This window comes from Fusarium coffeatum (genome assembly GCF_003316985.1).
Source record: "Fusarium coffeatum strain FIESC_28 chromosome Unknown BRIP53273_contig_49, whole genome shotgun sequence".
Classification (NCBI taxonomy): domain Eukaryota; kingdom Fungi; phylum Ascomycota; class Sordariomycetes; order Hypocreales; family Nectriaceae; genus Fusarium; species Fusarium coffeatum.
The window spans coordinates 30,875-57,081 of record NW_022157846.1 but is presented as its reverse complement, the minus strand read 5'-3'; the positions used below and the strand labels follow the sequence as shown (position 1 = coordinate 57,081).

The window sequence follows — 26,207 nt, the reverse complement described above, 5'->3', positions numbered from 1 at the left end:
ACTAAATTATCAACGCTTTACCTGCGCCGGCCGGAGGATCTTTACTTCACCACATCACAACCGAACACTCCATCAACGACAAACATCGTTTAAGTCAAACATAACCAATCACTATTGATTGCAAGAGTTTCAGTTTCTTTATCGCAACTCTTACATTATCTTTAGTGGTAAGTGTTCAGGCACTACTTGTTCCCCTAATAACCTGCACCGCTAACACAGCTTGCCAGTGTTCGCCAGCTGTCAACCTCAACGCTCAAAGGAGAATCGCTGCCTGTTGCCTGTTCACCCGCACAACAATTGTGTTTTTTTCTCTCATTCACAATAAACAATACAGCACTAGCAAGAATCGAAAGTGACAGGCTTCACTCTTTCCACCCCTTTGCGCATATATTGCGACGCATTCATTCTCTCTTCCAGAGTTCACTTTCTAACAACACTCCTTTTTTCAAAAATCATTATTTGAAAATCATTTCGATACAAATCAGCTTCGATTACTTTGCAATCCGCAATTACAAAAACATCACTAAAGAATCTACACAACGAGAACATTCGCAAACATGAAGTTCTTTCACGCCTCTGGCCTCGCTCTCGCGGGGAGCACCCTCATCTCGCCAGCTTCGGCTCACTCCTGGGCCGAGTGGGCTTCCAAACTCGCTCGAAATGGCACCATGATCGGTAAAATGGGATACCCTCGTGGTTTCGTGCCTCGCGATTCTACCAACCCCCCCTTTTCCGACACGATCCCTCAGAATATTCTCCCTCAGGCAGGCCAGCCCGCTTACTCTGGTGAGGAGATTCTGAACAAGTTCAAGCTCGAAAAGGACCCTCAATTTCCCATGCTTGAAGCCGCTGCTGGTGACTACATTGCTATTGTGCACCTTGAGAATGGCCACACCACTCTCCCCGAGAACCAGCCTAACAAGCCCAAGAACCGCGGCACTATCTACTTCTACGGCACCACTCAGCCCAAGGACGAGGAGAAGCTCTTCGATGTTCACCTTCGCTGGAACAAGGAGGGCACCGGTGGTGACAAGCGTGGTAAGCTCATCGCTACTCGCAACTATGACGATGGTCAGTGCTACCAGCCCAACGGTGGTCAGCTCAGCACCGGACGTTCCGCCGAGTTCAAGGACCAGGGAGCACTCCACGAGAAGGAGCTTGCCTGCCAGTCTGATCTCAAGCTCCCTACCGACCTCAAGGCGGGTGACATCTACACCATCTACTGGTACTGGGACTGGCCCGATCTGAACGCCGACAAGATCGACATGGAAGCCACCAAGAATGGAAAGTTCCCCTGGGCTGGTTCCTTCATGCGTGGAGACAAGGTCCCCAACGGCTTCACTATGGATGCTATCGCGCGCAACGAAAGCTACTCGAGTGTCATTGACATCAAGATCACTGGCTCTGAGTCCTTCGCCGCCAAGGATCAGACCATCCTTGAGTACGTCGAAAATCAGAACATTTACTCTGTCGGTATTGAGGAGCAGATGAGGTCCAACTTTCAAGTCGACGTTGACGGCGGCAAGGGTGGTGATGCTCCCCCTCCCACGGCTCCTTCATCCCCCTCTCAGCCTGCTCAGCCCACCGCTCCCGCACCTTCGGACGGAGGATCTGGTAACGGCGACAATGTTGCTACCGTGACTGTCACTGCGACTGTCAAGCCTTCTCCCATCATCTCCACTGTATATGTTACGGTTCCTACTGAGTCTCTCCCCGCTGTGTCTCCTGAGCCTGTGGATGGAGAGGTCAGCACCAAGACCCTCACGACTACTGCCCTTGTCACCAAGACCAGGGGCCACTCTGATGCTGTGCCTACTCCGCCTACTGCTTCGACTGTCTATGAGACACTCTACACTACGCGACCCAAGGAACAGCCCACTGGAGGTGACCAGCCGCAACAGCCGCAGCCCTCCACGGTGATTAAGACCATTGTCACCCATATAAACACACCTTCCTCTACTGGAGAAGCCAATGCTCCTCCTGCTCAACCCACGTTCCCCGGTGGCGAGTTCCGTGAACAACCTCCTGCCAACGAAGGTGCTCCAACTCAGCCTCAGGGTGATGGCCCTCCTATCCCAACGCCATTCCTCCGCAGCCGCCGGAACTGGGTCTTTGGCAACTTTTAGGTTGCCCAACCTTCACAACCCCTTGACTCCTATATCCCCGTCAAGGGGCGTCGTTTCCTTACGTCTTTCTTTCACAGTATATATAGACGGGTTTGTGTTTTCCTCATCTTCACCGATGCAGGCAAAGGATCAACACATCATGAAAAAAGGGGCGCCGGTCGCATTCAACGGCGTTGGATATAAAGGGTATGATACCACTTGAAATTTACGCGCGCACCACCCACTTCCCTTCCTTTTGGAAAGGGGGGAGTCGGGATTGGTGGCGTGGTCTTTCGTTTACGGCTCGGATATGTGGACATGAATTTACGTAGCATGGTGCATTTGCTTTTACTGGTTTTTTTGGTACGGGAGCATTTCATTTCGGGGGAAAGGGATCTAGGGAGGACAAAATTCGATCCTGATAAAATTTCAAAACAGTTCGTCGCGATTTGTGTGTGCCTTTGTGAAGTGAAACGTGTTTGCTGTGTCTTTATGATTGTGTTTGATGAACTTGTGATGTGGTCATCTCGGCAGTTGGCTCGACACATACACATACAAGGAGAACGTAGGAGACCCTGTAACATTGTATGTTGGTTCATTGCCATGGTTCACGCTGCACTTAATCTAACTCACGAGTTCAGTGTGACGTGACACAAGGGATGAAAAGCGCCGACAGAGTAAGGGGCACATGGAGATTTGTGTTTACGACGGGTATCTATCCTGTTCCAGATCTCGGCCTCTCCATTTCCTCGATCGTGTTCCAATGGTCTCATATCTGCTACCGACCCATCGAGAATCCCAGGAACGGGTTACACCAAGTAAGATGCAAGTACTTACATCTCACCGCACTGGGAGATGACCACGTCCATATTCGGCACATCCTTGCCGCGGTAGCCAGTCTTTGTAGCTTCCATCTTCTTGACCACGTCCATACCCTCGAAGACCTTACCAAAGACAACGTGCTTGTTGTCGAGGAAGGGTGTAGGAACTGTGGTGATGAAGAACTGGGATCCGTTGGTGTTTGGTCCAGCGTTCTGACACTCATTAGCATAATATCACCAACAAAAGAACAAATAACGTACAGCCATGGAGAGAAGACCGGGTTGGTCATGCTTCAACGTAAAGTTCTCATCCTCAAAGGACTTGAAGCCCCAGATACACGTAGAACCAGTGCCGTCGCCGTTCAGGAAGTCACCACCTTGACACATGAAGTTTGGAATCTGAATGTGGTTAGTTTGCAGGTCGGAGATCAGAAAGGGAGACTTACTATGCGGTGGAACTTGGAGCCCTTGTAGCCTTGAGGACGGCCGACGGGGTTCTTGCTCTCGCCAGTGCAGAACTGGCGGAAGTTTTCTGCTGTTCTGGGTACAACATCCTTGAAGAGTTCAAAGGTGATGCGGCCGAGGGGCTCACCTGTATGTGTTATTGAGGAACAATATCAAGTGTGTATGTGATGGTAGTGAGTAGTGATATCGACAGCAGCATCGTTGTGCTGCCGTCGATCACTGGGAATAGCCTCACTTCTGAAGCGATGGTATGCTCCGTCCTCGGAGGGGGGAAACAGGATAGACTAACCTCCGATAGTAATGTCGAAAAACACACTGTAAAAACAACCAGCCAAAGATTAGCCCACACACACTCTTTCACTGGTCGGAGCTGACTCGAATGGGTTGCTCTATACTCTCTCCACCTCGAAAGCACCGGGGTAGAAGAGAGCGAGTTGAAGCACCGCCACTTTAACTTACAGGGGATTTCCCGAGTCGGGGAGCTTTGTAGGAGGCATATTTGAGGTATTTCTGCGTGTTGTTTTTTGTTAGGGAAGACTCCAGTTGTGGTTGAGCCTACAGTGATGATCTAGTCGGTGACTGTTGGGTCTCTCTTCTGCAGAAAGGCAACATTTTTGGCGTGGGGCAGACTAAGAAAGTTTAACCTACCTATTTCGGAAGACCGACGTGGAGAACCGAGGGAGGACTCTGGTTGGCTGAATAAGTACGATTGATAATTGAATACCTATTTACGATTCGCATTAATGACTTTTACAGTGATTTCTTGAGATATTATGTTGTCTATGTTGAAGGCATATTGCTACCAAGACACTGGAAAGCGGTTAAAGCAAATGCAGTGACAGGTGGTCAACCTCGGAACCAGATCTAACACCACCACCTCCACCAGGATACCCCATGATATGGAGTCCAAAGAGGAGAGGGGAGATGGGAGGGGATCAGTATATGCATCTCGACCAGGCCATTTCTACTACAGGAAGCGGGGGTGGCACCCGGGATCTTTTAAGTCAGGTCAGGTCCATGAAGCCATTCGATAGTTCACAGTAGCTAGCAGACACCACCAAAAAGCCAAGACAAAAGCCAAGCTGAGAAAGGACAGGACAGGAAGGCGACGGAAGATCTGGTGACGACGCAGCGGGAACAGTCAGCCGCTCTCTAGTCTAAAGTCTACTTGATGCCTGGGGCTTCTGGTTATTCGTTGACGAAAACTGAGGCTGTGAAGTAGTGTCGACAGCTACCGAAAGTCAAGGCTGTGATCGTCAAGTCTGACTAAGGTGCTTGAAACTACAAGAGTCAGGGTCCATCCGTGCTCAGTCTATCATAAGAAGAAAAAAAACGGTCAATAGCGTCATGTTCAATCATTATTGAGACTATCATGTCTATGATGCCGACCATGAGGCAAATCATCATATTATCTGGGGATATGAGAGAGCCAAGAGACCATAGCCTCGGCATAGATAGATATATCGACATCATAGATTTTGATGGGTATTTGTAATTAACAGTCAAGAGTCAAGAATTACATGGGATATCTTTACATAGCCCATTGCAAGTTGATGTTGTGACATCCCTCGGCAGTCGAGAAACAATTGAGGAAAAGACAATCATGGGAATTGCCGGGATTTAGCAATAACTGAAGATCTGACGTGGATCTTTTGGTTGAGCCCATGGTCGTCTGACTGGTTTATTTGTATCTCTCTCAGTCAGAGTCAAAGAGTCAGGCTCTTTTTTAAGGTGAGGTTTCAATAACTGCGTCATAGCCCCATTGATATTCAACAATTAAAGTGCGTACCGGGATGTGCGGAAGAGACGAATACGTAATGCGGTAAACTCAATAGAAACAATAAACAATCCCAACTCGTTATTTATATAAGTAAACAGTGACAGGTGAAATCCCGTTGCAGCCGAACCTCCCGCAGATTCCGGTCTGGTTTGAGGCTCAAACCCCGCTGACCTTTGTTGTCAGTTTCTGGTTAATGCAGACTGAGTGAGAGGCATTTAGGAAACTAAAGCCAATCCAATCGCCACAGCCAAGACGATAGCGAGTAAGCCAAGACCCGCCAGAGAGGACGGGGTGCAGCTGCGTTATCCACTACACTACAGGCATCCCTGCCCCCAAAGATGCGCCAGACATCGACGCTAAGGGGCAGTGTGAGAGTTTAAAGAGGAGCACTGTAGAGTACTTCTCCTTCACTCCACTAAAGATTCATCGCATTCGCTGCCAGGATATATCTCTCTCGAATGTGTTTCAGCATCGCTTGAGGCTGCTTCAATGAAGGCCAGCCAAGACCTAGCTCAAAGACTAATCCATCACGAACGCGGCATTGTTTTGATTATTCAACTTTGTCGTTGGCTGTTCTGAGACAGATGTCATTAAAGCCTGTTTTAGAGGTTTGAGAGTACGAGAGATATAACCACTCATCAATCAAGACCTCAGTAATACAATGACACAGCTATACCACGTATCACTGCGCAACTGCAGGAACATCTTCAACTCCTAATATTCTAATCATTCTTCCAGTATCACTCGCTCAAGAACTAATTGTTTATCCTGTTTTTCGGGTTCACCGTGAAACTGAGGCGTACAGAGGCACAACTCAATACGCTGAACTAAAGTACCAGTAAACCTTCGCAGCCACTATCCAAAAAGCCAAGCTTTTCGGAACGCGTCCTCCTACAGGTCAGGCTCATCAAGATCGTGGACTGAGCTGTGCCGCTTGTCTAGACTTTTGGGCGTTACTAAGCGGAATGCAGGACAGGGTCTCAGCTGTCAGCCGCAGTAAGACCCCTTTTTAATGAAAGGCCTCCAAATCCAGGATAAAGTTATACGGTCAGAGAAGGAATTGTTTTCCTTTTCGCATTAATTACTTCCTTTTGTCGATGACGATCGTAGTGGAGCGCTTCAAAGAAAACAGAAACTAGGAGTTGAGTTGCGGGACGGTCTGAGACGAATTGAGTCGGCGACAAGTGGAGACGTTTCGGTGGGAAGCGCTCAGATGCTTGTCAATTGACCCGGTCAAAGTATTGGGCCTTCAAAAGCAAGGCACAGTTGCGAGAATGTAAAAAGTAAATAAATAAACAACACGTTCTTTTATCGTGACTGAACTTTGAAGATCAGTGGTTCAAGCCGTCAGTTGGGGAGATGCGTTAGAGCTATGGCAACTGTTGTAAAGTTAAGGCAGTCAACTTCAACGCTTGAATAGCTGAATGGATCCTGGCTTATTCCTACTGCTGACGGTTAAATAAACTAACAGATATGAAACCATAAATGTGAAATGATAGCAAGTCACAGCCTCTAATAGTACCAAACTCTTGGGCCCTGAATCTAATCCTAACCTTAGCATTCCCGTTCGTCCCATCTCTCAAACCTGCCCAGCCCTGCCCAGCCCTGCTATGCCCTGCTATGCCCTGTCTCAAAACCAGCAATAGATCTCAAAGAGAAAACCCTTGGTCTGGTCAGAGAACCGTGCTTTTCACAGCTTCTGTGAATTCAAAACTCCACCGCGCTTGGTCCAGGTCCAGGTCAGGTCTCTCTTTCACCCCGCGGACTGCGCCACGACTGTCAGCGATGGATAAGATGTCAGGCGCTAGCGTAATGGGCAAATACGCCCGAGAATACGGAACAGAAAAAGCATTTCTCTATCGCGCAGTTGCAACAGTATCAGGGCAATATTAAACGGATGGGCCCGTTAGACTCAAAACCATTTGACCTGTCACGATATTAAAGAGTTCCTATCAATTATAAACACCGCAGGTCTCCATCTGCAAAGGACAGACCACCAGTTCGTTTGCTCATTCATTCGTGGTTGTCGCAAACATCATAGCACCTTTGTCTACCTAATCTCAGACTCTGAATCACGAGCACATCATCTCATTCTTCTCCTAATCCGGGACTCGACATCCTCAAGACTCACCACCACTATCAACTATCGCGATATCTATCAGAAAGGTCTCGCAATCTCCAAAACGGGACGCCTTTCCGAGCCAACCACCCACCCAACCTCACAGCACCGTTCACCATCTCACCACACCATCTACTGTAGGCTTTGATCACCTCCAGCCACAGACATATCACACCTGGTCCCCTGTCAAGTCTAACGCGATACTCCAATTGGGGGTGACCTACCTCTTTCAGGTCACTTTATCCACTAGCTCCAGCTCATCCTAGGCCCTCTCCAGGATTTCTCCAGCCTATTGTGTCCTTCTGTCCCAATCGTTGCCGTCGCAAAGGTACCACCTCACAGTGTTCCCTACGGCGTCAACTCCACACAGCGTATCGACTCAGCCAATCACGCTGTATCGCTAGCCCCCGGCCCGGTTTCGCTCGCCCCGTTCCCCCATTCCTCTGGGCTCCTTCCTGCTCTTTTTATCCTTTACGCGGCCACTTTCGCACCTGCCGTTGGATCTGTTCTGTCTCTTCTCTTGCCTTGCTTGCCTTGCTTCTTGCCTTGTCCTGCCACTCCACCTCTCCGTCCTCCGCCGGCTATTCTATTCTCACCTCATCAACTACATACTCGCTCATAATCGAGTATTACTTTTTCTTCTTCCGTGAAAAAGAAGGAGAAATCGGACAAGGGCGCCCTTTTTTTAAACTTCAAGGGCGATTGATCAGGATTGGCGATTTTTGCTAATTGCCTTTCTTCCGCCGCCGCCGCCCTTCAACCGCAAGAGTTTCTTCTTGAACGGCCCATGGTACCCGCACGGTAACCCGCGATTCAATTCGAGCCAACTTCCAACTGCTCAACATTTAATCTGGCCGTTGCCACACTTTAAAGATGGTCGCCGTTAGCCAGATACTGACTGAGGTTTCTCACGTCGTGATTCGCGCTGCCGCCGCTGAAGACCCTTCGTCGACGACTTCTCAGGCCGCCGCCGAGACCACAACAGATAACGGCAATGACAGAAAAGACAATGGAGGCGGGTCAAACTCGCCTCTTCTTTTCTTTGTCGCTTTAGGTTTTGGTGTCGTCTTCACAAACTTATGGTGAGAAATTGTTCACGATCATATATTCAATCTCGTTGCATGGCGATGGTTGGATCATGTCTTTAAATGGCTCTAACACCCAATCTCAGGATCATCGTTGGTGTTAAATACTGCTTCCGATACAACGCCCGAAACCGACAAATGCGAATGAACGAGGATGGCGAGCCTATGCCCCTCGAAAACATGCCTCGACCTCATCGCAGACGTCGCGAGAAGAAATTAATGACTATGGACGAGGTCAACGACAAGTTCCCGATGATGAAGTACAAGACCTGGGTTTCCGATCGTGCAAAGGAGGGTCTTCCTACTACTGGCGGCGTTTCTGCACCTCCCACTCGACCTAACAGTATTCGTGAGGCGGATGGAATCGTGCCAGACTTTTCTGCAAAGGTTCGCGACTCAACTGACGAACAACCGGCCACCAACGTACCCAAATCGAATGGACAGGGAGAGACCACCACTGCGAGCAACGCTACCGAAACATCAGCACCCGAGATTTCCATTGCGGCCGCGGCTGCTGAGGCCGAAAAGTCAAAGGAGGCTCCCAAGACTACAACCGATGGACAAACTCCAAATGATCAGCCTACAAACAACGCCCGGCTTCAGCGAGTCTCTAGTGAGGATACCGATGATGAGGACGACCATATCGACGGCGCTCTGCCCCCCGAGTGTCTCGAAGGCCCCGGTGATACATGTGCTATCTGCATTGATACACTTGAGGACGACGACGATGTTCGCGGATTGACTTGTGGACATGCTTTCCACGCCGTCTGTGTTGACCCCTGGTTGACCAGTCGACGAGCTTGCTGCCCGCTCTGCAAGGCCGATTACTATGTTCCCAAGCCTCGTCCTGCCCCTGATGCCAACAACGAGGCTGGTGCGAACAACGGATCCAGTTTCGACCCCAGAAACAACCCAGTCTTTGGTATGCCTGCTGCTCTTCGCTCTGCATGGATCAGAGGTTCTCGCAACGACAGGAACGAAACCCCAGCTCCTGCCAGTCGTCGACGCAGGACAGGCGACGCTCCAGCTGCTCAGGACCCTGCCCAACAGACTGAGCAGACCCAGCAGACCCAGCAGACCCAGCAGACACCGGAGGTTACTCAAACATCAAATGGCGGTGTTCTCTCATCTATGCGAGGTGCTTTACGATTTGGTCGAAGGCGACAAGCACAGGACAACCAAAATACTCCTGACAATGTAACACCTTCACAACTTGAAGCGGCAAACCGAACACCGGCCGCCTCATAGTGATGTGTATCACAATTTTTATTCTTACGTAACGACACGAATCTTTTTAGCGATGGTTTTCTCTCATTCCTTACCAACAATGATATGCTGGGCACAACCGTCTCGAATCTTCACATTATAAAGGAATTGATTTTTGACGACACGGCATTTGATTTATACCGCATGATATACACATGGAGCGACAGTAGCTGTATAACTGGGAGAGAGTGAGGCTGTATAACGCTCGACGAGCTATATATACCCCTGATGATGGTGTTTGAGGTTGCGATCGTGGGTCATGCCTGGTGAAGGCGAGGGCAGCGTGGGCTGCTCACATCGAGGATTTACTGGTACTCTTGGGGACTGTCTATTGTGGGACAGATATTTGTATTTGCATTGGGCTAGAAAACATGGCTTTCAGCTGGATGGGAACGGAGCGGCGGAGTTAGCTTGGTTTTGGGTCTTTATAGTATAGTCAGGTGGCACAAATAACATTTGTTCCATCATACGCTCCTCATTATGAGTAAACACGATATGTAAACATTCATGTTATATAATGTACATGCTGGTATGAAAACCAGTTGATGTCTATAGAAAAGATCCCTTTGAGAATCTTCCGCCAAAATCGGCGGCCTTGTTCATCAACTCCCTCCTCTGCGCTGTACCGATCTTGCCACCCAGTGCCATATCCTTCTCTCTATCGAATCCTCTCTTGCTGGGGTCGTCTTCCTCCTCAACTTTTTGTCCGGACTTTTCTCTTCGTCCCTGGTGCTCCGCATATAGACTCTTGCCTCTTTGAGATTCAATATTGGCAGAAATCTTGCGATTCCGTTCCTCTTCCTCCCGCGACTTTCCACCCTTAGGCTCTGTCTCTGCAGCTTTGTCGGCGCGTCCTAGCACGGAGTCTTGTAGTCGCTTTAGCTTCTCCTCAGGGGTTTCAGTCCATATTGTCGAGACAGCTGAGGGCCCAGATGATGATGCTGGTTTGGAGGCGAATTTTCGATTGCGCATTTTGGTAGGGTCGCGCTCTGAATAGCCTGATGCTTCAGGGGGCGCCAGCATCCATGAGTCGCGCTGCTGTGCTGGTTCAGCAACTGGGAGCTGGGGTCCTATGGTGGGTTTGTTCGCTTTGGATGAGCCTGGCAGCGCAGGACCGTAGTCATCCTCGGAGTCTGAATCTGAATCGGGAGACTCAGCAGGGCGTTGTGCGATGTCGGCTGGCGGTGGTGCTGGACCGACTGTAGGTCTTGGTGGTGCTGGGCCTGTATCAGAGTCTGAGTCTGACTCGAGATCTATCTCGTCTTTGTTGGAAGTTGGTAGAGCTGGGCCGATGGGCGCTTTTGGAGGTAGAGGCGCGCTGGGACCGTAATCATCGTCTGAGTCTTCGAGGTCGATTTCATCTGTGTTCTTTGCTGGAGATTCGCTGCGCCGATGTTTACTGTTGCTGGACTCTTCATCGTCTGGCGTGCGTTTGCGTTTTGATAGATGTGGTGGTAGTTGCGGTCCAATTGAAGACATTTCGAGGACTTCTCGTTGGTGAGTTGTTCTGTTTATGGTGTTTCAGTTTATATGAGGAGTGTAGTATTCAAGAAGCTTTGTTGATTCACAGTGGAACTTCTTGTCGCAAATGCGACCTTCCATCGGGGAAAGACGTCACAGCGCAGACCGCCCGGAGAATCCCCGGGCCGCCCCGTACGGAGACGCTGGGCAGGTGTGCTGGACTGCGCCGCTGCCAACCTTCCACGATGGGGCTGCGTAACGGACTAATTGACCTACGTAGCTCGCTATAGCTTTCAGCTTGCGCGATACCTCTTAAATTACTTCCTTTTCAACAACTATCGAGCCGTGACAAGCTGATACCCTGTGAACGCTTTTAAGAATATCAGCATTCCAAAGCGTACATACCTCTCCAGCCGTGTCTTGGTTGCCCCTCCGACCTGGTTCATCTTATACCAAGCTCCAGAAACGGCTAAACGCACTGTTGCCTTATCGCCAACCCACCAGCCCGTTTATACCGCGCAGTGTGCCATGACCTCGACGCGGTAGTGTTTGCGCATGTAGTGATGGAGCAATGGCCGATCCAGAAGACTTGTCGCTCCCGGGAGACGTGGGCTTGGACAATGGCGACGACTCGATAAATGATGCGCCCGAGGAGGCTGGTGCTGATGGTGTTGATCATGGTTCGCTCGAGGACAGTGACGGACCTGACCGTCATCTCACATCTGTCCCTATAGGAAACGGGTCCGTTGGGAATAGATATCGCGAGATTATGCAACAGCAACATCAAGATAGCTCGGATGTGAGCTCTTTGGGTGGAAGCTCATTGCATGGTCTACCAAAGCGAGTTGGGAGTCCGATAGATTCGGTGTTGTCGGGACCTGACGACACGCCATCTGTTCAAGTACGAATACCAATTGCTGGATCTCGAAGCATACTCTAACCTATCGCAGGGATCATTTGTTTCCTCTCCTGGAAGCAGCATTCTCCCATCTGTAGCCTCTCGTCCTGGCCTGAGCAGTCCTTCACCATCCTTCCGACCATTCGATCGACGATTCCAATCGCGAATTTCCTCCTCTTCAAATATCCATACGCCTCGCTCGTCATCCCCGGCAGTTCCCTTTCTTTCCAGTCACAGCCGTAATGTCTCTCTAAGCTCCCAATTCCTCCTCGACCAGAACGACCTCGAAACACCAACTCCACCATGGGAAGTTGTTCGTTGGACAAAGCTACGGAAACTCAATGGTCACGCATTCTCTGAAGCAGGAAAACGAAACTTTGGGTCGCCTACATGTCTCGCCGTATCCGCGAACATAGTACTCGGAACATCCAAAGGTATAATATTGGTTTTTGATTATAACCAAAACCTGAAAATGATTATTGGACCAGGAACAAAAGGTAGGCTGCAAGCTGTTTCCTGGAGGGTATAAACTGACTTGATATAGCCGTTGAATCTGGACCAATCACCGCTATTGCGATATCTGCAGACCATACTACAATTGCAGGAGGTCATGCGAGCGGCAACATCTTTACCTGGGACACGAGTCGTGCCTCAAGACCATTTTTAACAATACCGCATTTAGAACCAGCGCAGCTACAGAATCGTACGGTAGATGGACACGTGCCTGATGTTGCTATCGTCCACCTCGGTTTCTTGGGAACTCGTCATACAGCACTTGTTTCAGCAGATAACCGGGGGATGGCTTTCTCGCATCTGGCAACCAGAGGAACAGGTGCACTTGGAAGGACTGTGAGGACTCATCGAATTCTTGGTCGATATCCGGATGCGCCATTACCAGCAGGGAAAACGGTCAAGCCCAGTACCGTTCTTGCGTTTGCACCTCTGCCCCTGGGTAATGTTGAGTGTTCAACAGATACCCTTGGCTTGACAGCTATGCTCACGCCGTATCTCCTCGTTATCGTTTCGACTACCCCCGTGGCGCAAACTCAGCATAAGTCGGCGCGCCCTAAAGATGTTCCCCCTCACAGTGCCATGACAGGGTGTTTGGCATGGTTCCCAGCTGTAAAGCTAAAAGTACCAGACCCTCATACTGGAAGTGATATCTCAAAGGTGAAGCTTGCTTACTGTTGGTCGAACATCTTAACCGTGCTAGACGTGGACGAATATCCTCGTGAAGACAAGGACCAGCCTCCATCTTACAAGTTCAAAGCACGAAATCGATGGAAGTGCGAAGAGGCTATTGTTGCCGTTCAATGGCTCAGTCGTTCCGTTCTGGCCGTCCTTACTATATCCCAACGGATGATTGTCCTTGAAGATAGAAGCATGCGCATGACTGAAGGATTTGATCTGGTACAGAAGTACATTTACCACGCAGACTTGTTCTCTGAGCAGCTTCATACGCTCGTGGAGCAACATGATGAGAACGATCCATCTATGCATGGAGTCGTAGCTGATGCCTTCTACATGAGTTTCAAAGCATATAAGGGAAGGATATTTATCCTTGGCTTTAATGAAGTGTCGATCGGCGCACTGTCGAACTGGGCAGACAGGCTTATTGCTATGATGGAGAATGGCGACTACCTCGGTGCCATCCAGCTTGCTACCTCATATTATACTGGCGATGCTGACAAACTCACTGTTGGACTGCCTGAAGATTCTTCTCTACGACACACTATGGTTCGTGACAAGATTATGGAGATCATAAGTGCTTCGTTGAAGTACGCCTTTGGCCAGCGCCAGAAGGACCCCGAGAGTTACGACGATGATCATATGAAACAATTAGCGGATACATGTTTCACAGCTTGCCAAGCCGTCGACAACCAAGATTTTCTCTTTGACGAGATGTATGAATGGTATGAAGACGCTGATATCGCTGGCATTTTCCTTGAGTGCCTCGAGCCCTGCATCCTGGAGAAGACGATCACGATGGTACCACCAACTATTGTCAAAGATCTGGTTCAGCATTACGTTAGCCGTGGCTGGGAGAGTAGACTTGAGGAGATGATCTGTCACATGGAGACGGCAACCTTGGATCTAGACCAGACTACTCTGCTGTGCAAACAACACAGTTTGTACGATGCACTTATTTACGTCTGGAACCAAGGCATTGGCGACTATATCACGCCTATGATCGATCTCCTTTCGCTGCTCATCCCTCTCATGGTTGATGGTGACTTCACAGCGAACAACCCAGCAGATGATTTCTTCAGCATCAACGCCTTCAAGATCTTTCCCTACCTCTCTTACACGCTGACCGGAAGAGTGTATCCGAACGAGCAGACGATGACCGAAGAGATGGCCACCAGGGCGAAGTCTGAAATTTACTGGTTCTTCTTCTCAGGAAGAACAATAACGTGGCCCAAAGGCAGTGGGAATGAGTTCTGTACCATTCCTAACTCCGATTCGCAACCGTCATTCCCATATCTTCGTATGATCCTGAAGCTGGATGCTCCTAGCTTCCTGAGCGCATTAAACGAGGCTTTCGAGGACTCGTTCTTGAATGACTCAAATGATCATCATATGAATGGCAGTTCCAAGGGTGACTTGCCCGAGGAGCAGATCTTTGGGCAAACCATCAACCGACAGTATGTGCTGTCTATCTTGTTGGATGTTATGAATCCCAACGACTTTGCGCCGGAAGATACAATCTATCTTGACATGTTCATCGCACGAAACCTTCCCAAATTCCCACAATATCTGCTCTTCTCAGGCACAACACTGTCGCGTGTTTTGACTGGACTCTGCAACTATCCAGGTCAGGACTTGGCGGAGGATGCGCAGCTTAGTGCTGAGTATCTCCTTTCTGTCTACCATCCTTCAGACATGCCTGACTTGATGCCATTGTTCAAGAAGGCGGGTTTCTATCGCATTCTGAAGCGCATATACAAGACAGACAAGCAATATGGCAACCTTATAGAGACCTACTTTGAGGACCCAGAAGATCAGGAGTTGGTGTTCGACTGTCTTCGCGAATGTCTGCGACCTCAGACAGAACTTACTGGACGCCAGACCCAAGAGGTACTCAAGGTCGTCAGGGAGCATGCGCGAGATCTACTCGAGCTTGAGCCCTCACTCACAGCAAAAACACTTGCCGAACAAGACTTGGACCTTCACCAGCACATTGTCGACTCGGCAGAGGATGCACCAGAATTGCAGCACACGTATCTTAAGACTCTTTTGGAGCCAGAAGAGCCTGCAACAGAGACCAAGTTGGCTACTGCTCGTGATTTGATTGAGCAATATGTGCAGCTCATGTGTCAGTTTGAGCCATCTCATGTCTCAGATTATGTTGGTATTGTACAGTCGACCGACTTGAGATTGGACAAGCTACTACCTACTATGGAAGAGACTGGCGTTATTGACGCAGCTGTGGTGTTGATGGCTCGGGAAGGCCAAGTCAAGGACGCCATGGAACGCCTTGTAAAGCATCTTAAGACCCTAGAATCGGCCATGCATGGACTCTTGACTGGCGCTGAGGAACGACATTCGGGACCAAGTCTTGGCTATGCCGCAGAGGACCTCTTTGAAGGTCTTCAGAAGTACGTCCACGTTGGTATTTGGTTATGTCAAGGCCAGACCAAGTCTTCATCCAAGAAGTCAAAGATGGTCCAAAAGGCGCCCAAGTCAGCAGTCGAGACACTCTCTCCCGATGAAGCTCTTTGGCTGAGCTTGATCGACGCATGCGTGCAGATCACCAAGAATCTGTCACCTGCACTAAGTACTGCTGCTCAGCAAAACACCAGTGACGACGAGTTCGACGAGGAGAAGCTCGTAGCTCTTCTGCGGTCACTAGTCCAGCACACATTCACGGCTCTGCTCACCACAACGTCTAGTCAGACAACCTCGCACTCAGGATCAAAATTGCTATCAAACGCCAGTTCCAACCTGTCATTCTTGCGTATCTTGCGAGCATTTCTGACACAAGCAGCTGCTTCATCGCCGAACTTGGCCGATCTACGAGGTGTACTTGCATCAATCTTCTCGGCGTATGCGTACGAAGAGTCAATCCTGAAGTTATCGAATCGTCTCCTGGAACGCAGCCTGTTTGTCAACGTCAACCAATCAGTTGAGCTCCGTCAACGTGGTTGGAGACCAAGAGGATCAACTTGCGAAGCATGTAGTCGAAGGGTTTGGGGTCCTGGGGTGGCTGGAACATCGGTGTTTGAAGCATGGGAAGATAAACAAGCCATTGAGGAAAAGAGAAGGAAGGAAAGACAGGCCAATGCAGCGGAACGTGCCAAGGGTGACGCTGGCGAAACAGACCTCAAGGCTAAGGGTAAAGGAGTCGACACGAGACCCTCGAGCATGCTCATCGAAGCGAACGCTACCAGTAGCGTGAGCAATAATAAGGACCAGCCCATGGGACCATTGGTGGTGCTGGCATGTCGGCACATTTACCACCAGAGCTGTCTAGATGAGTTGCAAGAGAAGCAGCAGAACGGGGAAGTGGTTGGGGTTGAGAGGGAGTATAGATGCCCGATTGATGGGTAATTCGAGATAATTAAGAGAAGGTTTCTTGTACAAAGTGTATACATAGAGATTAAAGATGCGGATTAATGATGATGAATTCTTGGATAGTAACGGTGCATCGGCTTGACTAAATCTGTAGTTGTGGTCTGCAACAGTATCTATAGATTAATGAGTGAAAATGGTCGTTATTGAAGAATCCTAGAATGCTCATTTTCTAAATATTGGATGATGCATTTTAATGTAAACTCTTCTTAGGCAGTACAGTTAAGCTTTCGGGTAGCCTGAAGGTGCTAAACGAGCCGCTAGAATAAATCCTTAGCGATCATGCAGCGGGTACCTGGCCTTAACTCACGCACCCTCAGTGGTCAATTCATCTCAATCGAGTAACGTCACATCAACTTTTGACATTCAAATTGAACACCTCCTTTTGATATCACAAAACAACAACGAACCCGGCCAGTATGTCTTTAAGCTCAGATGAAGAGGATGAGATCCTCTCAGACGCCCACTTGGAAAGTTCATCAGGAGAAGAAGATTCTCCCCCTCGCCAACTATCACAAAACCTCTTCGCACCTCCATTTTACGGGCGACCACCTACGCCTTTACCCCCTTCGCCATCACTTACTTCTCTTCTACGACCTTCAAGGCCAACGACACCAGATGCATCTGATGATGATGCCATCGCACCTGTGCCTCGTGCTGCGCCAAAGGTGCCGACGTACGAGTACTACGGCTTCGTACTGTATCTCTTCAGCAGCCTAGTTTTTCTCATCTACCTCCTCTGGGGCTACCTGCCCTCCCCGTTCCTCCATGCGCTGGGTATATACTACTACCCTAATCGATGGTGGGCGCTTGCCATACCGGCATTTATCGTCATGACGGTTGTGTACATCTACGTCGCGCTCGCGGCGTATAACACAGAGATGCTTACAGTGCCATTATCAAGCGTGGAGACTGTCGTTGATGGGGCGGGAAAATTGGCAGAAATTGATGCTAAGGGACGATTGAAGGGGAGTAGGAATCGAGAGAGAAAGGTTCAGGCAGATGGGAGGTTGAGATGGAGAGAGATTTGGAGTGAAGGAACGGATGCGGTGATGGATATACCGCTGGCAGGCGTTTGTGAGGTGTTGTATGGGGAGGGAAGGGAGGAGGAGGGAGAGTATATTGATGATTACTGAAGACCATGACGGTTGCTTTAGAGGTGGGTTTTGCCATATTCAAGCTTTGCAAAAAATGTAATGTGCAAAAGATCAAACCATAAGACATTAACTCATAAAAAAAGAATATCTATAAGACTTATTGTTCTGCCATTCTAATCAGTGTGTGCAGTGTCCCAGAATGAGCATTTTCCGTGAAATGTATTTAATAATAGGCTCCCTTTCCTTGCCACGCTTTATTCTTAGAGTATCTCTACCTGACCCAGCGCGCAATAAAGATCTAGCTTGCGATGGTTGCTTTGTTTCATGTTAGATCTGATCATAACCAACTACTATTGCATTGGGTGTGAGAGGAAAGGTACACACGCTGGAACTTCTTTTCTCGTGCTGGATGATTAATCCTGGGGAGTTTATAGGACAGCTTTAAAGCGGAATTGTAAGCCACATATATATTCTAGTAGCTACCTATGGAAGTTGGAGTGAGATAGATGAGCGAATGTCTGTGAGCGATGAGACGATTCGTGTAATGGTCTTCCGTACTCGTGATCTCGGTACTTGCATATATCTGTGAGTCTGTATAACTTATGCAGATGACTAACAGCCTTCATTTGTGAGTGAGACATGAGCCTGTCAACAAATACCGACCTCTGCAAGGTACCTGCAGTAACCCTGTCCCTTGCTGTGCTTCTGCCCTATACCAGTGGAGTCATGACAGGTCCCGAAACAATATTAATTCCGGAACGGACTCGGTTCCTAACAACCGGTAAACGAGTATCGTGGGTAGTATCTTGGAGTTAGCTCTAAGTTTGTCCTACAAGGTTCTCTCACGAGCGGAAACCGTCTGACAGATAGCCGGTGGATCAGTTGAGATTCGATGGAGTACTATGGTATGTTGAACTACATGGTCAAGGTCACCGGGGAAGTCAAGACGATGGAGACTGCTGGTCTATTCGGGAAATGATACGGGGATGCCGATGAGATGGCAGCAGCAGACGTGACTTTGACTTTACAGCGGATGGGAACAAGCTATGACCACGGACTGTGCTTCAACCAGCAAGGTTTCGGCTCCTTCTAAGACCTAATACCAATGAATACCATGCTGTGCTGGTAGTTATCTCAGATGGTTTATCTCTGAAGTGATTTATTAGCACCGGCTTTGTGTAGGTAATCTGCTTGTATTTTCAGAGTAAGAGGCGGAATGACATGGAACTAGGTACTATGTGATCCGAAAAGTGGAACTCGACTATCAGAGACGTTCATCCTTTGTAAACTCATTCTGACTGACGTAGCAATAGCATTTCAGCGTTGCAAGCTGAACTGATGTTATCTGCCCCTTTATGAAAGATTACGGCACAGCAGGACTACAAAACAGGAGAGCGGGGCGTAATTTTGTTGCTGTGAAGAAACAATCTTGGCCGTGAATTTTTCGCGTCTAGAGATTACATAGGGATGACAGTGTGGTATGAAAACGGTCAGAATTGTCTGTGCTTTGACACGTAACGGTAAATAAAAGCAAAAATGCTTAAGGGAAATGGGAGGGAGAGAGTGGGAGAGGGGGCGAAAAAGACGGTGAACGACACCTTCAGGCCGCAGAAGGTGTTGAGATGCCGTCGCCTTGTTGCGTACCTTGGCAAACCGTGAGGCTCACGGTGAGGTTGAGAGAAGTTTCTGGACGTAAGTTATCAGATCTGGATGAGATCGTCGTATAATTGAGTTGATGTCGAGGACCAGGGTCGTGGGTGTCTAGTCCATGGGATCTCCCCTAACGCAACGCCGCTCATCCTTAGGCGAGTTACTAATTCTTGCTCTTTGATGAAACATCAACACATCCATAACTGTAATCCACTGCTGAAAGTATTGCCGTAATGACGTTAAGGTGGTTGCTGTTGTAGAGACAAGCCATGGTTCAAGGCTGGTCGGCCAGCCCGCAGTAAGGAGCGGGATTGTCACACACTGAGTAAAGAGAGAACAGGCAAGCCTGGTAGAGAAATAATTAGACTATGATCCGAGCCTTTTTTCCACTTTAGATGTCGAATGCAGGGACCCCTGCTCCGTCTGGTTTTTGTATATGCAGTTGGTTACATCCTAGTTGATCTTGGGCGTTTACACGTATGTACTCAACTGGCTACTAAAAGAATTCTGATAGATGTTTCAACGGTAGAAATGAATTATTTCTATAGGTAAAAGGTTGATTGGATTGCAAAGAAATTGGTTGAGGTGCTGAGAAGTTGCTCTTTACTGCGAGTAGCGTGATGGACAGTCCTGTACGATGGTTGGGAACTCTAAGATACGCGACTTGGAGATCGAATTCACGACGGTACCTCATTAGTATCGAGATAGCGTGTTCAAGAAGTACTGGGGATGAAAGTATGCAAGCCTTTGTCGCAGCTCCCGTACCGGATGGTCCCCGTTCCATCAGCAACCTTCTAGACCACCGGCTTCTATCCGCAGCAGTTTAGTCAACCAGGACAACGGGGAGATCGGAAGACTAGGATACTAAGCTCTAGTGTCAGCGTTGTCCTGGTTGTTCTGGTTGATACGACCCTCAACTTGCTCAGTAGGCGGATCCCGCCCAAGAGATCTAAGGTCCGCCTGGTAAAGGTCATGACAGCCTCGATCGACCGATCTTGAAACTCGTCCCCGACCCAAAAGGCAACTCACACACATCGGACGTACAGATAGACATATAGATATGATTACCCATACATGCTCTCGTCAAAACCAGTATATATATATATATTATCCTCTGCCTCAAACACAAACCATGGCATCAACCACCAAACCCGCTCACGGGCCAGATCAGTGCGAAAGAGTCTTTAGAACAAAAACATCCTCCATCCCCAAACTGACCACTCTACGCAAACAACTCGGCTACGGCAATCCAGGCGGAGAACGAGATCTTGCCTTCAAGAAGGCCGTCGCCGAACAAGTTAAGACGTTCGTGTCGAGTGTCGACAGTCTGCCTGCGTTCAAGTTAACCAAGTGGAAGAACCGTGTCCATCAGAGAGGTCTCTTGGAGGTGACCAAGAACTTTCTCCAGGCTAGGGGGGCTGAGTTTTGGCCGGATTGGAGATCAGATCTGAACTATAAGAGAGACTCGTCCAAGTTTGTCCCGCAGTGGTTTTGATGGAAAACACAACTAACACTCAAATAGGATACGTCGTCTCATGACCCAAGTCTTTTGGCGTACAGCCTGCGAGAAGAAACGAGCCAAATCGTCGACCTCACCCAACATTCAACTATCTCAAACTATCCGAGACGCTTTGCAGCAGCCCATAAAGGCTGAAGAATCCGCAAGTGTCAACGATTCTCCGAACGAGCCCAGCCAATTTGGTGATAGGGGTAATACCGTCGATAATCCCATAGACCTCGAGGATATGACATCAAACTCAAACACAAACACAAACATACCAGGAAAATCGACGTAAGTTCACTACCATCTTCAACAACCCTTCTGACATTTCTATCAGAGACAACGACCCTTTCGTGGGCATATCGATACGGTTCAGCAGATATCCACCAGACGAGAACAACCTACAAGATTCTGCCACTTCCGAGCTATTCACCTCATCTCTTTTTAGCCCGGACGCTATTGACGGCCAACCGCTCAATACTACAGACAACCACCAAACCGTACCCAGCAACGATACGTGGGCAGTGCCCCCTGGTCCACCTAGAGCTACATCGGCTGCTGTCAGTACTATACCGAAGTCTTTCAACTCAGAAGTTTAACTTGCGCAATAGAGACCCTCGAACCGCAAACGACCGGCCGGAGTAAGCTCTGATACCAATCCTGGTCAAAACAAAAAGAGGGGAGGCTCTTCAAATCCTTCACGTAAACAAGTAGGGAGCGAGACTGCTCCCACAGCCCCTCGGACCCTTAAGCGACAGAGGAAGCAGGTCGTCCGGGAGGGTTGTGCGACAGAGGAAGATCTGAGAACTCTTGACAATAGCTCACCCCTTGCTTCGTCTCGAACTAACACTACGTCCGAGGCCAATAACGAGGCTCAACAGGACCAACAGAGCAACGGCCAAGCTCAAGGTCAAGTGCCGCAAACTTCATCGTCTGATCTCAGAAGCTCCGCGGCTTCGGGAGGATCCACCAGTGAGCAGTCTCCTGCAGAGCTTCTGAAGGCTGCTGCATTTCGACAAGCCCGGGCGGACACTGAGGCGGCAGCGGGAGGAGTCGAGGATTCATCTCGTGTCACAGCTGGCCTTTCTGTTACAGCACAGGGGAAACAACCTGAAATACCATCAATGCAAGCTCAGGCCGGTTCAAGCAGAGAGCGAGAGATGATTGAACGGTCTAATTCAGGGGCAGAAACGACTGCTCCCCAAGCGACGGGTAATTCTCACGTTGCAAACGACTTTAGGAGAACAGATCTCAGTGAAGGAGAACGTGGCCCCAGCATGTTTTATTTCAACGAACGAGAGCGAGAAGCCCTCCAAGGCTGCGAAATGATCTATGAGACCGACATTGAACACGCCGGGGTCTGGACTGTCTTTAGGTTGTCAAACACAATCTTCCAACTATCACTCGCCAATGTGTTTGACGAGCTGAGGCTGATTGACTCTGCAACACTTCACCTCCGCTTCGGGCGCAGTGTCGACTATAAAGAACACCAGTTCAGAAGGGGTCAGGATGGTGAGAAGGAGTTTGCAATGTTCAAAGAACGGTGTCTGGACGTCATCACGAGCCAGCGTCGCCGTGCTGCTTCGGCGTCGGTGGTGCAGGGGCGAGGGGTCAATTACTTTGCCAAGTTTTCGGATGGCCCTATTATTGATGCTTGAAGCGTGCGGTAGAGGATCCTCTTATTGTTTTCTTTTTCTTCTCTTTTCGGTTTTTTGATGTATTGTTTTTCATTTTCTTAGAATGAGATAGAGGGTATTTAACTGATGGATTTAATGGTTTACATGGCTATATCACGAACTATACAGTATCTTTATCTTGTCCAGGTATTTTCAGCTACTAAGATACATGAGATCAGCGGTATGGAACTACCCGTACAGTGTCCGATCTTCATAGTCCCGGGAGCTAACCAAGACACGGGAAGTAGTTAGAATCCTTCATGCACGCACTATTTTATCTCCACAAACGTGCGTAGGATACGTAGTAAGATTGCTGGTAAAGGGAACAGTAAATAAGGTATCTTATAACATACCTTGGGAAATAGATTAATAATATTTGTATCTTAGAACAGTGTATAGATAGTAGATCAGATACATCTTTGCTTGTTAATTCGTGGACTATTAGTGCCCGTCCAGCTACTATATCAGTATTTTATTAAGGAAACGCGTTCCAAGACTGCGGGGAAAGCTACCGTCCGTACAGTACATTATGGATACAGTACCAGAAGATGGGTAGAAACAAGGGTAAAAGATAAAGATAAAGAAACCCCATTGCTGCCCAGTTTTCTGCAACCCGACGTGTAACGAGACAAGAGACATCTAGATTCTGTTGCAGAAGACTTGAACCCCTGAAATTCCTTACCTCTGCGGGCACTTTCGGTAGGTAGCAAGGATTAGATCTCACCGTTCCAGTGTCGAGTGTCGAGTGTCGAGTGTTCAACCCCTACATGCAAAAGCAATTTGCACTGTTACCCTTGTTCGTCACCGATGATCTATCACCTACCACACCTAAACCTTGATTATGGGATCCAACATTGGTTTGTGAACTCGTGATGTCCTGCAGTTTGTCGATGACGAGATTAAAGGAAGAAAAAAGCAAAATCGACAAAACAGGCCATCACAGATTATCATATTCTGCTTTGTTTACTTTCTATTAATTAAATGAAAAAAAGGGGCGGTCTACTCTGTATACTCCACAGAGACCAGAGTTTAGCGATCCATTGGTTTTTTCCCTTTTTTCCCGGGTCTGTCTCGTTGATCATTTAAATGATTATACTATATAAACGAACGGGACCCAACTACTAATTAATTTAGTATTTGTCTTGTTAATCGTCAATGCTACCTAATCTTTCTAGGTTGTTTCGTCTTTTTCTTTTTCCTGCTTCTTTTCTTTTTCTAAATCACGAAGAAGACGCGACTTGAGTTGGAGAATCGCGTCAGTTTCATAGTTCGACAAACTACTACTACTACTACTACTACTACTTAAGGGATACCCCCAACAGCCTCTAGTAGAATCGCCAGACACCACCACCAGCCGCCTCCACTTACGACCTAACCTTGTTAACGCTTAAGCGGTCACAAAAAAGCAAAAACAGAGGCAAAGCCCTTCCAGCCTGAGTTTGAGGTGTACAAGTATTTCTATTTAAAAGACTTGAAAGACCCAGTGTCGCCGCATGCAGCGCGTCATATGAAGCAATCATCTAGTTAAACACCATACCTATCAAACCTCCACCATGATTTTAGACACTATGTCAAAGTCAAAACAAAGGGCAGCTTTGGTCTCCAAGACAACCAACACTTCAAGGAAACCAGCAAAGTCGACCTCAGCAAAACCAACTGGAGCTGGAACTGGAGCTGGAGCTGGAGCTTCACCAAGGACAGTCAAAGCAAAGAAATCATCAGTCTCAAAAATGATCTCATCCATGGCAAGCCCAGAAGATGACCCCTCCAAAATTCCAACCAAAGAGGAGCTTCAGGAAGAACTTGGATATGGGAAAACAAATACCGATAAACCCCTGGTGAACGCTTTTAAACACGCCCGCTACAAATGCTACAATAATTTTCTTGCGGATACGGGAATCAGCGAAAAGAGGCTCTCGGAATGGTCATCCAAGGAATGTCAAGAAAATTTGAGAAAATTGGCCAGGTTGTTTATCAACGGAGAAGGACATCGCTTCTGACCCGAGAAACCCATTCGTGCTAATAAGAAAGGCTATACCCTGCATAAGCATAAAGTAATGTATGTATCCTATCCCCTCTGTCTCCTTGCTTCATTCGCTAACAGTCATCAATAGCCTCACATCCCTTTTGATCAAGTACTTTTTTCGGTTCATCAATGGCAATCGTAGAAGGGTCATCAGACGCAAGAACCAAAAGCAATTAATAGCAAAAAACGGAAACTCTGTCGAGGACCCCATTACAATCGAGGACTTGTCAGATGACTGCTGCCCTGCTGTTGACGAGCCCGACGAGACGTCCGATCATGCTCCTAAGAGGTAAGTCGCCACAATATTTGTTACCAGTCGAGTCATTTGCTGATTCCATCACCCTAGAGAGCCGTATCCAGAGGATTCTCCTACCTTGGATAACTTTCCCGAGAGATTACCTTCTCTTCCTCCACCACCTCAGGGTTACTTCAGCCATAACAACCACCAAACAGTGACTCAACTCCCCAACAGGGCAACCTCTAAACGTCCAGCTGAAGCTGAACTTGAAGAGGACCAAAATCGAGCAAAGAATCCCCGTTTCTTTGACGCTTTTGTGCCTCCGTCTGACGACGACACCGCAGATAGCGCCTTCTCTGACGTCTCCGACAGAATCTTTCATGAATTCAACAACCGTGAGAACAGATCAAAGAGGAGAAAAGACATAATTCATGAAGATGAAAATGAGGAGCTAGACCCTTCAACTGACGCCAACCTGCGTTCGTCTACAGTCGATAGTGGAGTCTTTGTCGGCGGAGCTGCAAGGGAGGAGGGTCTCGAGAGTGCCAGAAATCAGGCCAAGGAAGCTTTACCACATGAATCCATGACAGAGAGACGCAGTTCTGTTCTTGACGAGATCAGCGAGAGACCGGCAAATGCAGCTCCACTTCATGGTTACTCAGAGTCTGGAGAGAGCAGCAGGGCACTCCAAGCACACATGTCATCTCTGGGAGAGGCCGAATACGAATCCAAACTCGATGCACCAACACATTTCGCCAGCCCCAGTCACGAGCTTTTCGCCGCCCCAGGACAAATCCCTGTAGATCTTACAGATGATATCGACGGCATATCGGCTTCTTGGGCCCTGGGTGATGACATGACACCACAAAGGGGCCTAGACGATATTGGAGGTCCGCGTTTTCTAAAGGAAAAGTGCGAGAACCCATATCAGGCTCTTTTAGACATACCATCAAAGAAACAACCCTACTTCGACTGCGAGCACGCCAAGTATGTTCTTGACAACCATCTTCGCAGCCATGCCACCAATACCGACACACCTATAAAGTTCGCCTTTGCAGTGCGGCACTGCACCGGTCACGCAGACCGATTCACATTCTCGCCTTATAGCTTCTTTTCCATGTCCCTTCAAGAGTTTGTCGAAGCTCTGCCTATGGAGGACAAGGAGAAGATCGCGGGATTGTGTATCCGGCAATATTCCGGGACCATCACGCATTTGCGGCAGGTTTATTTATATAATGAGGAGGTTTTCGGAAACATTCGAGAAGAGTTTATGCGACATATTGAGAATGATATCAAGAAAGCAAGGGGTATGGGGAAGAGGTTGGATTATGAGATAAGTATTGAGCCGCTTACCGATGACGATTGTTAAGAAGGTATATATATACACACACATGTACACACACATATAATACATATAGGAGTTTGCGAGGGATTTGGCGTATATAGC

General features: G+C 48.4%; 8 protein-coding genes across 8 annotated transcripts; 6 read left to right on the top strand and 2 right to left on the bottom strand.

The window, feature by feature from the left end:
* Positions 1–557: 557 nt before the first annotated feature.
* Positions 558–2,126, top strand: FIESC28_02207 (uncharacterized protein; the record flags this gene model as incomplete). Its single annotated transcript, XM_031156357.1, has 1 exon — positions 558–2,126. One exon carries the CDS (start codon positions 558–560, stop codon positions 2,124–2,126), a length of 1,569 nt encoding a protein of 522 aa, XP_031019528.1.
* Positions 2,127–2,938: 812 nt separating this feature from the next.
* On the bottom strand, positions 2,939–3,888 carry FIESC28_02206 (uncharacterized protein; the record flags this gene model as incomplete). The annotated part of the gene is made up of 5 exons (XM_031156356.1): positions 2,939–3,139; positions 3,188–3,325; positions 3,373–3,518; positions 3,681–3,706; positions 3,851–3,888. The coding sequence occupies 5 exons, from the start codon at positions 3,886–3,888 to the stop codon at positions 2,939–2,941; spliced, it is 549 nt and encodes a 182-aa protein (XP_031019527.1).
* A 4,275-nt stretch (positions 3,889–8,163) lies between these two features.
* On the top strand, positions 8,164–9,623 carry FIESC28_02205 (uncharacterized protein; the record flags this gene model as incomplete). The annotated part of the gene is made up of 2 exons (XM_031156355.1): positions 8,164–8,372; positions 8,462–9,623. The coding sequence occupies 2 exons, from the start codon at positions 8,164–8,166 to the stop codon at positions 9,621–9,623; spliced, it is 1,371 nt and encodes a 456-aa protein (XP_031019526.1).
* Positions 9,624–10,190: 567 nt separating this feature from the next.
* FIESC28_02204 (uncharacterized protein) lies at positions 10,191–11,120 on the bottom strand (the record flags this gene model as incomplete). Its single annotated transcript, XM_031156354.1, has 1 exon — positions 10,191–11,120. The coding sequence occupies one exon, from the start codon at positions 11,118–11,120 to the stop codon at positions 10,191–10,193; it is 930 nt and encodes a 309-aa protein (XP_031019525.1).
* Positions 11,121–11,673: 553 nt separating this feature from the next.
* FIESC28_02203 (uncharacterized protein) lies at positions 11,674–16,551 on the top strand (the record flags this gene model as incomplete). Its single annotated transcript, XM_031156353.1, has 5 exons — positions 11,674–11,843; positions 11,895–12,003; positions 12,053–12,434; positions 12,489–12,497; positions 12,545–16,551. The coding sequence occupies 5 exons, from the start codon at positions 11,674–11,676 to the stop codon at positions 16,549–16,551; spliced, it is 4,677 nt and encodes a 1,558-aa protein (XP_031019524.1).
* Positions 16,552–16,991: 440 nt separating this feature from the next.
* Positions 16,992–17,708, top strand: FIESC28_02202 (uncharacterized protein; the record flags this gene model as incomplete). Its single annotated transcript, XM_031156352.1, has 1 exon — positions 16,992–17,708. The coding sequence occupies one exon, from the start codon at positions 16,992–16,994 to the stop codon at positions 17,706–17,708; it is 717 nt and encodes a 238-aa protein (XP_031019523.1).
* A 2,743-nt stretch (positions 17,709–20,451) lies between these two features.
* On the top strand, positions 20,452–22,478 carry FIESC28_02201 (uncharacterized protein; the record flags this gene model as incomplete). Its single annotated transcript, XM_031156351.1, has 4 exons — positions 20,452–20,792; positions 20,842–21,111; positions 21,158–21,380; positions 21,432–22,478. The coding sequence occupies 4 exons, from the start codon at positions 20,452–20,454 to the stop codon at positions 22,476–22,478; spliced, it is 1,881 nt and encodes a 626-aa protein (XP_031019522.1).
* A 1,571-nt stretch (positions 22,479–24,049) lies between these two features.
* On the top strand, positions 24,050–26,129 carry FIESC28_02200 (uncharacterized protein; the record flags this gene model as incomplete). The annotated part of the gene is made up of 3 exons (XM_031156350.1): positions 24,050–24,420; positions 24,611–24,811; positions 24,869–26,129. 3 exons carry the CDS (start codon positions 24,050–24,052, stop codon positions 26,127–26,129), a joined length of 1,833 nt encoding a protein of 610 aa, XP_031019521.1.
* Between the last annotated feature and the right edge of the window lie 78 nt (positions 26,130–26,207).